Below are 13,727 nucleotides of genomic sequence, written 5' to 3'. Positions count from 1 at the left end.
AAACTCTCATAGTGTATAGAATCAAATCTAGTAACTCACTACTTTCTAGTGTCGTCAACTATGTTCATGACTCATCTACTATTTATTGAGATTTTTCATAATGCACTTGGTCGTGCCTAAGATTCTATTGCCTTACAAAGTCATTGATGACACCTTAAGTTTCAAAATGTCACCAATCATTCTCTTGAAAATCTGCTAAGAACTTCCTTAGTTCTAACATCCAAATTTTACAGTCAAACTCACTTTTCAAATTTCTAACACCTAGGACCTAAAGCCTATGCTCTGATACTACTTTTCTGTCACTCCCCAAATCCCACCCTGGATGAAGGATGTGGCAGCGCCATACACCTGCATGTAGATAACCCATTTTGCTACGCTTTAAAAGCGAAAGGTTTGTTTGGTCTGTGTCAATCATATGTATTAGGTCAAGTGTTCTTGCATTTTAGGGTAAATTTCACCTCATTTTAAGTGTTTTGAAGTTGATTCATAATCCTGAAAGTTTCTAAGGTTCCATTGATCTCCGAAAGATGAGAATTCGAGTATCCAATCCAGTGAGAAAACCTGTTATTTTTAGAAACTTTTAGGGTTTTCCTCATTTTTATCATCTTGGGGATAATTTGGTCATTTCCTATGAATCCAAGATCACCTTGAAAGTATGCCTGAGAAATTTCAAGTCATTTCCTGAATTTTGGGAAATCTGCTATTTTTAAAACTCTCAGGGTTTCTCTCATTTTCGCTCATTTTTGCACTTCGGGGGTATTTTGGTCATTCCCAAAATGAATCATTCGATTTCTGGACCATGTTTGAGAAATCTTACGTGAATCCATTAACTTTTAAAAAAGTTGCTAAATTTAGAAACTTACTTGAATTGGAAATTTTGTGAAACGAGAGCATTTTGGGCATTTTTAGGGAATCCAAAGTAATCAATGTTTGATATCAACCATCAAAAGGAGCCATCTTAAAAAGTTTCTATTTTTGAAGTTTGACCACTCCTCATTTCCATTTTTAACTCCTCCTTTAAGGGCAACTTGATTTGAACACTTTGGTCCCTTTTTGGGTACGTATTGGTCAAATGAGAGCGTTTTGGTCCAAAAAATTATTTTTCCCAAGAGAGATGGCTCAACCATATGTTAGGGATGCACCATAAAGGTCACATGAGTTAGGTCAATCCATAAAATATTGTATTTAAAAGAATTTTATTAAATTTTTATGAAAAAAACCCAACACCCATGTGAGAAGGCCCATTGGGCAATGCCCACATAGGAAGGGGCCCATGTGGGTCGGTCACACAAGTGGGTGCCCCACATGGGTGGCCCACTTAGTTGGGCGCCCAACATGGATGAGGTGGGATGTTGATGTCATATTTGATGTGTTTTGAAAAAAAATTCAAAAAAAGGAATGAAAGGAAGGAAGAGTTATAATTAGAAAGGGCTAGTATGGTAAGTTTAGTAAAATGGCCATAACGTTTTACTTACTTATTCATAAAATTTACTATTATACTTGTTTCGAACGGCTCGAAAAAATCTACAACTTTTTAGTTTACGACTTTTCTTGATTCTGCCCCTAAATAAGGCAAAAATAAACTCTAACGTTCGGCAGTCCTTTTTGGACAGGAATCTTTCATATATGTGTTATTTCCATCGTGTGAGAGCATCTAGAAGAGTCTTGAAAGATCTACCTTATGCAAAATAGTATGCATTGGTTTGTAAGTAATCACAATTAAAATTCAAGGTGATTTGAAAACTAAAAGGAATGAAAGATAAGGAAGAGAAATAAGAAACTAGCTAATGTGAGACTCCTCACAAAGGAAACTACCTATTCTTTGCAAATCTTAGCTTTTTCTATAAAGCAAATCAATTCAACCTTGGGAAAGGGCTGAAAAAACGTCCAACTTGGTCTTCCTACTCTAAACATTCATCCCCTTTTGGAGAGCTCTTGTTCATCTTCTTCTCATATGGTGTTCTTCTCAAAAAATCCACTAAACCTCTTCCATTCTTCTTCTATATTTGTGATATTGGTGATCTTTGGATCAATCAACGAGATTTTCTAGCCATTATAAGGGTGCATTAAAGCTTATACCTAGGATCTATGCACCCTAGAGATAAGGAGCGGGATCAACGGTAGGTTTTCTTAATCTTTGTAATATTAGATTTATAAAAGCATGTTATGGTTTTTATTTTCGTATATGGTCTAAACGAATGAATTTTTTATTGAAATTTCAGTATGTTATAATATGAATCATAATTTTTCAAAATCCATATTTTTACTAGAAAATTAATTTTTCGCCATTAAAAATGAATTTTACTTTGATTTTTCTTCAATATTGATTCAAATTAGGTTTTCAAAGCAAGTCATGTAGATCTTTGAGTTCTTTTAAAATAACTATTTTCTAAGATTAAAATAGATTAAAAAACTACTGAAAAATATAATTTCCAGCCATGGTTGGCTTATTTGATTTTTGGTTTTATTTTTTGAATGGTAACCCCGAAAAGGGTTATTTCTCGATGAATGAAACAAAACACGCATCAAATCAAGTAAAAAATGAATGAAATTTGGTTTCAAATGGGTTTTTAATATTTCTAGATAACTCAAAATATTTCAGATTTTTTGAATTATTTTGGTCTTATTTTGAATTATTTCAATATTTGCCTACTTGTAATAAATATCAAACTGTTTTGAAAAGTAATGAAACTTTCCAGATCTTAAGTTTAGATATAAATAGAATTTTAGATGAAATAAAATTTTGAGAATATATTTTCTTTTTTAGTTTTCTAATCAATGCCTCATTTTGCGTGCCGTAATTATTTTTTATACTAAACTTGATAATTTTCAGACTTTTTCTTTAATTTTCAGAATTTTACATAAAGTAAAAGATCGTGATGAAAATCCATGAAATTTTTATAGTATGCTTGATTCATTATTCTCGTCTTACTGTAGAATTTTGGATTAATTTAGAATTTTTTTCCTATGAGTTGTTTTGTAACTCATACAATCTCGACTAAATCTAATAAAATCCGATTCTGATATTAAATCACCTTATAAATTCATAAATATTTACAGTAACCGTCTCTGGTTATAAGGAAGTTTCTGTAAAAAATTGAACTTGATGAGAATCTGATTGCTATAGGTTGATTTCTAAATCAATAACTTGGACTCAAACTATTAAAATTGGAAAATTATTAATCATAATAAAAATCAATGAAATTTTTACAGTAAGCTCATTTCATGATTATCATGTTATTGTAAAAATTTGAACTTAATCCGAATAGATTTGCTATGTGTTGCTTTGTAAATAAACAATCTGGCCTGAAATTGATAAAATCCTTTAAAAATCAATTTTAATTCCAAAAATCATAAAAAATTTCAGAACATCTTAACTTTTCAGTGAGCATGTAATCCTTAAATCATTTTAAAAGAAACCATAGATGTTAGTAATTTTCATTGTAATTTAGAGTACTAGGATAGTTTAGATGCAAAGGTTGCATTCATAGTCTTATCCTAATTGCGATCAGTCCTTGACAATTTGAGCGTTTAAATTATAGTATGTTGTTGGCTTTGAGGTTGTAGTCCACAGAAATCCTGAGAAACATGCCAGGCAATAATATACTATAACTTATATGCTAAATTGTACAAGAATGGAAAGCACGATTCCCTTCCATGAAGGCAGCCTATGCACAAGAATGTGTCAGCACTTAGAGCCTTAGGTTTTTCTTAAATTTTAGACATTAGGAACCCTTAAAGAATAAAAAATCAGCAACTAAACAAATTGAATTAATTTAACCCATATTTTTTGAACCGTTGGATAACGGTATCACTTTGTAGGGACCTTTCGAGCTGATTAGGAATACTTACGTTACGTTGTGCTCTAGGTTTTAGGGTGTCCTAGAGTTAGAGAGTTCAGCCTCATCACGACCGATTGCTATTATTAGCAATTGAGTCATAGATCTAGTTACACTAGTTATCTCTTTTTTTCCCATAGGACAAGCCTAGTTACCTATGATGTAGGATCACATGCATTAGTCTAAGGGATGGCTTGCACTTAGATATGACCATATAACATCTTAGATGGAGTTCTAGGATAATAAAATCTACTCAACTTGAATTAAATAATCTCTTGAAAACTGTTGAAACAGTCAATCCAGTCTAGATTAGTGTCCTAGATGTCTTAGGCATATAGCTTAGTTTATGTATCGAACTACAATCGACTATGATTCCAGTGAGGCTTGGATACGTAAGCAGTTTTGGATGCTTTGAATGGCATACCGAGCACGAGTCATCCCCCCCACATGGTGGGGGATTTTTTAGGATAGTTTACTTATTTCTTCTCTTAATTGAATTAATTAAAATACTTAGGATATTCTGAAATTAGAATTTTGGAGAATTCTCATATAGATTGAATTCAAACCAAACAAGAAAATCAAGAGATACATTAAGGATTATATTGAAATTAAATTTTAGGATGCATGCCACATAGTTCGCACATTAATATAGAGTTAAATGAGCCATTTAAAAAAAATTCAAGAGAGTTAACTTTTGAAATTGAAGACCGGATTATCGGGCAAGAATGATGCATGTGGTGGTAATTTCCCATACCTTCCATTCTCGTAATCAGGTAACGAATATAGATTTATGGTCACTTATGGGTCCTAGAATTCTCATCTAGGTGGCGACTCTGGCATTTTCTTTTGCGTGAAATTCAGATTGCTTTAGTGATCCGAAGTTCACGAAAAAGATTAATTAAATCAATAATAAACGGCACATGCCAACCGCGTGGGTACGAGAGACCAAAAGAGGGAGGCATGTCGCGCTGCCCCTCTCGCGGGATAGGGCCCCACAGACTGGCGACTCTGCTGGGGACCATCTAACTTCATTAAAATTTCAAAGGATAACTCGTTTGAATTTATTTTAATTGGCTCATGAAAATTTTATCTTATCTCTTATATGCTTGATAGATTAGTTTGTCTGTTTTTTTTTATTTTCTCATCACATTATACTACAAACTTAATCTAAGAAAACCTGAAGGCATCATTGAATCGCGAGAACTTATTGCACACACTTACATTACTTGCATCCAAACCATTTCATCTCACATGCACACACGTCCTATTTAGGAATCCGGAGTGTTATCTAGCATGGTTGACTTGAATTTCATCACCTGGTGCCTCTGTGCTGGAGAAGCATTCCACTCTTAGCCTAGTACCTTTATGGTACGTAAACGGATCTGTTGGTTCACGTACTGCTATAGTGGACACTGGTACAGTATATTGAGCACGGATTCATGCTAAGGGAGCCATTGGCCTTACCCCTAGATTACCCCACATATGCATATAGTACGAACACACGTGCATTACGTGTGTGAGCCTAGATTAGGATATCCTACCCATTTGTGTCTAGATTATGCCGTAGTCCATTTTTCAATGACTACGATCCGTTTTAGTTACACAAACAAAGTCATGAGTCGAGATCATTTCTCCACTCCGCTAGATTAGGATTAGGATTTAATGCCTTCAGGTAACACCAGATAAGATGTAAGAAGATTAAAAGCTTTCCCTTTGGGATTATGATATAAGTCCCATCTTTCCCAAGATCTCATAGGATTAGTCTATTCTTGATCTATCCTTCAAAGCAACCTTGTGCGATCTCATCTAATCTTTTGATCATGTGTCTATTATTCTCCTCTTGTGTGATTTGATCATGTCTTCATACCTTCCCTTAACAGGCAGGAACAGAGTCTAATTCCTTTTGATTATGTAATCCTGATGATCTGATCATACTTGATCCTGATAATCTAATCATACTTGCATTCCTAGTCTCTTCTTACTCTAAGGGCAACCTTTTTCGAGATTATTTTGCTAAACCCTTCAGAGTTTATTCTCATGAGCCTTAAACTAGGGGCATTCCTCTACACGGTTCTATCATCATTGTTATGTCTTGGTCTTTTAGGATTCATCCTATCATCCCCATAGCATGCTTAGCCCACAATCATTTTTCAGTCATTGATTAGAAAGCACTCCTTGAATGTCAAGCTTACACCTCGTGTTCTTTTTTTTTTCATTTCAGGAAGTTGTCACCATAGATAGCTTACCACTCCTTAAGTTCGAGTTTCTTCGCGGTTGGAGAGGAGATCAGTTTCTCCGCCACCTTCTGTGATAACCCCAGCATCTTCACCTTCTTTTCCGTCCTCACCAATGGCAGAAAACTCAGATAATCTTCCACCTATCTCCGTTGCTGATACTTTAGCTTTGGTTCTCAAGTAACTTCAAGAGATCAAAGAAGAGAACCGAGTCATCAAGGCCCAGCTTTCTGAGAAGTTGGGGCCATCATATTCTAATTCCAAAGACAAAGGGGCATATGCACCATCTTACTACTTCAGGAGCGCCTATCCAGCCTGTGTTTGTTCCTATTCCTGACAAAACCGAGGAAGATTTTGAGAAAGAACAATATAGCGTGGACAACAGCAAACGTTCCCAGACAATGGTTGATAAAATGGTCATGGAGAAACTAAACAATCTTACTAAGAAAGTTCAAGATATTCAGCTTCAAGAGCAGGGAGGTTTCAATCCAAGTGATCTCACACTCTTCCCTGAAATCCGTCTCCCAGCAAGCTTTCAGATGCCAGATTTTGACAAATATGACGGTGTGGGTTGTCGGATCACACACTTGCAAATGTTCACCATCATGTGCCATCCTCAAGGTCTATGTCCTGAGCAAATGGCTCAACTGTTCCCTATTTCTCTGACAAAGGTCGTTAAAAGATGGTTCATGGTCTTAGACAAGACTCGTTATAGGACATGGAAGGACATAAGTGAGCAATTCATAAAACAGTTCAAATATGATGATGGCACGGAGATCACCAGGAAGGATCTTGAGAGAACTAAACAGGACTCAAATGAGTCTTTCTTAACCTTTGTGAAATCTGAGGAGTGACTCGGTTTGGCAACCTAGAGGGGGTTGAATAGGATGTTTATAAAACTTTTGCCTCAAAACAAGGTATGAGGATGAGCCCTTGGGCTTACACTTTGTGAAAAGATGGAGAAGGTTAGCAGCACAAATGATGGAGCACCCTTTTGAAGAAGAACATGTCCAAATAATTATGAAGAAAAATTCTCCTCAACTCTAATATCACATGTCTCTCCAATATTATCCGGACTTCAAACACTTCAGTGTAGCGGGCACACTGATTGAGGAAGCTATGGCCCAAAGAGTATTTAACCGAGTAACCCGAATATCAGAGAATTCAAAAAGTCACCATCAGCCGAAGTCAGTAACCTTTCCAGTGCCAATGCTCAATCATCAAGATCTAAAAATCCCTTGGTGATGGATTATACCCAACCCACTGCCGCACCTCGACCACAGGCACAGACAGAATTTACCCCTCTCCCTCTTCCACCATCTGAGATACTCAAGGAGTGTCTAGACTCAGGTCGCATAACCCTACCCGACATTAGGGCTCCTCCGAATCCTTTGCCAGCAAATTGGCGAATAGATCAACACTGCGAATACTATAGAAATTTCGGCCATCTCACTGATAATAGTATTGCCCTAAAATTCAGAATTCAAAGGTTGCTCGACAATAAAGGCCTTGTATTTGAGCCAAGACCCAATGCTACCAATTACCCATTACCTAGTCATGCAAACCCTACTGCTGCTATCAATGCTATAACCATAGGAGACCCAAATTTTGAACATCTCACTCTTATCTGTTCCTTAAAACCTACCTTTGAACCTCCAGGAGTTGTCTGGGTCAGATCCTTTTGAAGAAGAAGAAGATACAGACAGTGAAGATGTTCTAGTAGCTACTATCCTTATGTGAACCAGCCTTCGATGAGCATCCAAAGCCAGACAGTTGCAGTGGTTAAAGTTTTAGTCATTTACTATTTTATGTTGAGTCAGTCATTATGGTCAGTACAGGTGCACCCCAAGGTGACACACTGGGTGTGATAAATCCTTTGTCCATAAGCTCCTGCAATTGATCTTTCAACTCTTTCATTTCTGCTGGGGCCAATCTATATGGTGCTCTAGAAATTAGAACGGTATCAGGAGCAAGATCCACAGCAAACTCTACCTCCCTATCCGGGGGTAGACCCGGAAGATCTTCAGGAAAGACATCTGGGAAATCCTGCACTACAGGAATATTCTCTAACTTCTGCTCAGAAATACTGGTGTCTACTACTGCTGCTAGATATGAAGAACACCCACCTCTAACCAATTTTTGAATCTGTGATGCTGACACCAGTCTCACAGAAGATCTCTTATCAGATCCACAAAAACAAAACTCATATTCTCCTGGAATCCGGAAACAAACTCTCTTTGCCCGACAATCGACGTAAGCGAAATAATCAGACAACCAATCCATACCAAAAATAACATCAAAATCTCGGAAGCTTAAAATAATCAAGTCTGCAAAAAATTCTCGTTCTAAAATACGAATAGAACACTGAGGACAAATCCTATCTATCAACAAAACTCCATCGATAGGTGTACTGATAACTAAGTCAACCTCAGGAGGAACTGACTGAATCCCATGCTCAAGCACAAAAGTAGCAGAAACAAACGAATGGGTAGCCCCAGGATCAAACAAAGCACAAGCAGGAAAGAAATTAACAGTAATCATACCTGACACCACCGTGCCTGATGCCTCAGCATCCTGATGAGTTAAAGCAAATACACGACCTGGTGCTCTGGGTCTGCCACCACTCTGGTGACCAATCGGGACAGGTGGACGGAATGTACTCTGAGAAGACTGGGCTCTCTGGACCCCCACAAACTGTGATGGTCCTCTCGGGACCTAAGAAGTCGATGGAAAAGGAGGTCTCTGAGGCAGTCTCAGAACAAAAGAAGAGGCAGATACAGATTCTGGCATAGGACACTGAGCAATCTAGTGGCCCTGTTGGTCATAACGAAAACAAGATCCGGGTCTCGAAACAAAAGAAGAGGCAGATGTAGAGTCTGCCACGGGGCACTGAGAAATCATGTGGCCCTGCTGGCCACAGCGAAAACAAGCTCTGGAAGCTCTCCGACAAACTCGTGTCGAATGACCCAACCCACAAACTCCACAAACAGACTGAGGGGGTCGACTCTGCACCTCCTGGATAAAAGTTGGAACACTCGGCGGTCGAGGCCTCACACCACTGCTTGATCCCTGAACAAACTGGCTCCCTCTTCTCTTCTGACTCTCTCTGAACTCATCTCGGGTCTCTCTCCAGACAATCTCAGTGAATCTAGCCCGATCAACCAACTCAGAAAAACTAGCTCCAAAAGATGAAGCTAAACCTCGGCGAATATGAGGTCCAAGGCCCTGCTCAAAGCGACGGGTCTTCACCTCAGCACTAACAGAAATCCATGGAATATATCTCAATAGTCTATCAAACTCGGCAATATACTGCTCGACAGTCATTGTACCCTGGCGGAGCGAGAGAAACTCTTGCTCAAGCTGGCACACTCTGCTGGCTGAAAGAACCGATCTAGGAAAGCGGAACGAAACTTAGGCCAAGTAACTGAGGGTCTCTCCTCACCTCTGTCAGCAAGCACACCTCTCCACCAATGGAGAGCGCTATCCTGAAGCATGAAGGTCGCATAGCGAACCTTCTCACTCTCATCAAAACAACCCATGGCCTGGAAGGCCGTCTCAGCACTCTCCATCCAGGACTCAGATTCCTTGACACTACCTGGTCCACGAAACACCTGTGGAGCAAGTCTCATGTAATCGAAATTGTCGTGACCGAGTACAGAGGTCCGGCTCAACGACTGGGTGGGATGCTCTTGCTGGGTCCTAACCATTCCAACAACCTCTCGAAGCAAAACACGCTCCTCTGTGATCAAATCATAAATACTCTCTGAATCACTCGCTCTTCCCTCCAGGGGAACAGAATCTGGAAGAACCTCTGGATGGCTCTCAGATGGACTGGGATTGGCCACCTCTCTCCCAGCTGGGGCCACCTCAGGGAAGTGCCCTGCGATCTAGTACGGGGTCTCATCCTGTTTCAGAACAAATCGCTATAAAAAACTACTCTCACAGATGGACCTCTTTTCATAAAATAACTAGCCAAGGTAACAAACTCATATATCATCCTGCGCTACAGACGTATACAAGTTTATTACTTTGACTTCTTTTTGCAAAATTAACTACTGTTTTAACCAGGCGTCCCCGACATACTCAAGTCAATCGTGCTATCATAAATTGCTCCTTATCTAACGACTCTCACCTAATATTTATGAATCGTTATGCTTTGATACCATTCTACCTGTCACGCCCCTGACCCGGGAACCCTCGGGGCACGTGACAGGCGCCACACACTTACTAGGCGAACCTGGCAAGTGTGCAAGCCCTCCAAATATACGAAGATTCAGAACAACATGGTAAAAACATAATATCCACAAATAACAAGAAGAGAATGAAATAAAAGAAACTTTCTTCCATTTATACAAGCCCCTCAGGGTCTCTTTACATATATACATAGCAACAAAACCAAAATCCATTGCCATACTCACTCTAGTATAGCCACGTTCTCTCGAACTCAACCTCGGTACACTGCCTTCGGAATAGACGGTTCGAACACAGGAAATGCCTCGGAATCTGAATTGTGCAACATCACGCACATTAGCACAGGGGTAGTAAGTAATATAGTAATCTAGCAGTATATCACTAACTGCTACTGATCAAGATATCATATATAGTATTATAGCATTTTCCAGTTGACGTCAAAGTAGACTGAATATAACTTGTTTATCTTGACAGAAATATATCTAAGTCATGCTCATTCTCAATTTCAGATCCAAGTTCAAGTACAAATTCAAGTGTAATTTCAAATTCAAACTCAGATGCGGATTCAGAATATGATGTCCAGATACACCACTTGAAGGACCATGCTATAATGTCCAGATACACCACTGGTGGGACCATGTCCAGATACACCACTAGGGGGACCATGTCCAGATACACCACTGGGGGGACCATGTTTATGATGTGCTGATGCAGCGTTTCAGATTTAATGTATGTCCAACAACCATACAAGAACGGATCTAAACAAATTGAATAATAATTATACAGATGGCCAGATATTCTAAACTTATCCAGTAAGAAGAATAGTGAAACAAACCAAAAGCATTCAAATGAGGACAAATATATACATATATAAACCAATGTATGTACATCCATATATAATTATGCATACCTATATATATAATTTTAATTCTTCTTATTCACATCACACATCTTTTACGTTTGCGGTTTGCATAACAAGTAATGCATACTGACAGATACCATAGCACTTACTGGGAATCACTTTATCCTTGCCCTTTCGCTTTCGCTTTCGCTTTCTCTCCTCTTTCTCTTTTTCTTCTTCAAATCCTACAACATTAGGATTTTCTAAATCAATACCTTTCTTTGGTCTTCAACATCCAGCACAAGACGTATGAGGTTGTAGAACTACGATTCAAACTCAAAACACACTTTTAAACAAAATTTCATATTACCCCTATTTTGCACCCTCAAAAACTCCAATCCAATGGATGAATTATTAAAACTTGTAAACTTATAACTTGTAGAATATAGACCAAAGAACATCTGGTCAGTATATGACTACGGTCAAATCATACAACAAATGGCCGTAAAAGTTAAAACATCAAATTGCACAAAATCGGTCTTATTCCTTCAAAACGGAACTTTTATAATAAGTATAACTCTTGAAGAATTTGGAACTGGTCTTATCAGAAAACATAAAAGATGTTGTTTACAATATTTCCAAAAACTTTTATGTTTACACCTCCGGCCAATTCTTGCCGGAAAAGTAACTTTTCTGACATGATATTTGAAATAGGGTTTCAATTAAAACTGAAATCTTAAAATCCATATATCTATTTGTACACTAAAAACTACCATACGTCATAAACATAAAAAATCTTCTAAAGATTATTTTCAGAAACTTTTATGTTAATCACTCTGGCTAAATGTTGCTGGAAGTAACCCAAAAAGATGAAAATCACCATCTGATGTCTTTATAAACTGCAGTCTGGTAAAATTGCCATAACTTTCTCCATTCAAAACCAAATCTGGAACACTTTATATGTAATCATACTAGAAGAAAAAGTTATACAACTTTGTAGTAAATACAAATTCCTAAAACTGAGTGTATAATACACAGGAATAAAAATAATCTCGGCAGATGAGAATAAACTTACAATTTTATGAAATTTCATCTCTATTTCCACTTTATTCAAATCAAACTTTGATTTCAAATACTTCCAGACCATAAATCAAATTATATGTATTTATCCATCATTTTGCACGAATTTCTCTTTATTTTTTTTCATCATTAAAATGGATTAATAAGAGTAATATTGATTTGTAAGCTTGCATGAGAGAGATATGACACTTGGATTTCCAAGTGTCACTCTCCTCTCTCTCCCAGCCATGCTAACATTTAATACCCAAAGTGTCCTTGAACATTACACTTAACCTATTAGTAATTACTCTTGTGTCCCCTAGTATAGTTACCAAAATACCCCCATAACTTTAAATAATTAAACAACTCAAATAATAAACACTAACCCAAAACTTGGTCCTTTCACTTACTTTGTCTCAAATAGTGAGTTATTCTCTTTAGGAGACACGCTTTGTCTCACTAGGTAATTCTCCTTTGGAGATAAGCCTTGGTTTTGTAAAAAGTTACCCTTAGGAGGTTTACCCAGCCTTATGTATTAGCACCATCTCATAGAGTGTAAGACATTCTTTGACTTATTTGCCCCTCTTTATAGAGTGTTTGATGTGTTTTGACTTATTTGCACCCCTTTAGTGTTAGTTGTCTGGAGTTTATCCTTTTAGATAGGAGTCTATCTATTAGTTTGGACTTTTCCTTTTTCCTTTTTAGAGGCTATCTCAGTCTTATTAGAGCTTTGCTTACTTGGGATCAGTTTATTCATAGTGGGACACTAGTTTTCCTATTTGAGATCATCTCATTTACTTGGGACATTAGTTTACCTGTTTGGTATTTTTTCGTATCATTTTCATTTTACCTTTGGACGATAGTTGTACTTGTTTTGGGTTTTTCCCTTTAACCCTAGGGATTTTGCCCTAGTGTGTTGTTTTGTATGGTCCCTTTGGCTAAAAGGGTGAATTATTTTAAAAGACCAAAAATATTAGAAAATTTTTAAATCTAAAAATAATAGAAACTTTTAAAAATGCAAAAATACTGAAACATTTAAAAAAAACTCAAAACCATCAGAAAACATTTTAAAATTCAAAAACCGTTGAAACATTTTGAAAAGTCAAAGATTTTAGTAGTGTACTGGGAAGTTTATTTCTGAACTACGTTGGCTTGATCCTCTCCCACGAGGTGCGTAGGCAGCTTGGGATTTCCATCCCAAGTCCAGTCAAATTTTGTAAATAAATTATTTAACCATTTTAAAGATACAAAAATCTTTCATAAAACATGTTTTTGAAAAGATCTTTCTCTAGAGTTAGGAGTTTGTCTTAGATAGAGGGTTTTAGAGTTAGAATTTGTCTTAGATATATTGTGTGTTTGGTTTGTGTTTGTGTTAGAGTTAGGAGTCTGTCCTAGCTAGGAGTTTGTTACGCCTCTGTCCAGTCAGTTAGCGATTCACATCGCCGACTGATGACTAGAATACGATGCGTTAGTTCGCCCAATATTTTCTCTAGGACGTACAGCCTAGTGCACGTAGGATAAAGGAACCAACTGCATCAGTTTAAGGCTAACTTGGATTTAGTG

The 13,727-nt window shown here is 37.4% G+C and overlaps 1 protein-coding gene across 1 annotated transcript; it reads right to left on the bottom strand.

Annotated features, from left to right (window-relative positions):
- Positions 1-7,879: 7,879 nt before the first annotated feature.
- LOC143853930 (uncharacterized) lies at positions 7,880-9,397 on the bottom strand. The gene is made up of 2 exons (XM_077363625.1): positions 9,026-9,397; positions 7,880-8,788 (listed from the first exon to the last, which is right to left on the bottom strand). The coding sequence occupies exons 1-2, from the start codon at positions 9,395-9,397 to the stop codon at positions 7,880-7,882; spliced, it is 1,281 nt and encodes a 426-aa protein (XP_077219740.1).
- Between the last annotated feature and the right edge of the window lie 4,330 nt (positions 9,398-13,727).

This window comes from Tasmannia lanceolata, unplaced genomic scaffold (assembly GCF_043159265.1).
Source record: "Tasmannia lanceolata isolate RefF3 unplaced genomic scaffold, GAP_Taslan_0.1 ptg000020l, whole genome shotgun sequence".
Lineage (NCBI taxonomy): Eukaryota > Viridiplantae > Streptophyta > Magnoliopsida > Canellales > Winteraceae > Tasmannia > Tasmannia lanceolata.
The sequence above is the reverse complement of the archived record's forward strand: the minus strand, read 5'-3'. Positions and strand labels throughout refer to the sequence as shown.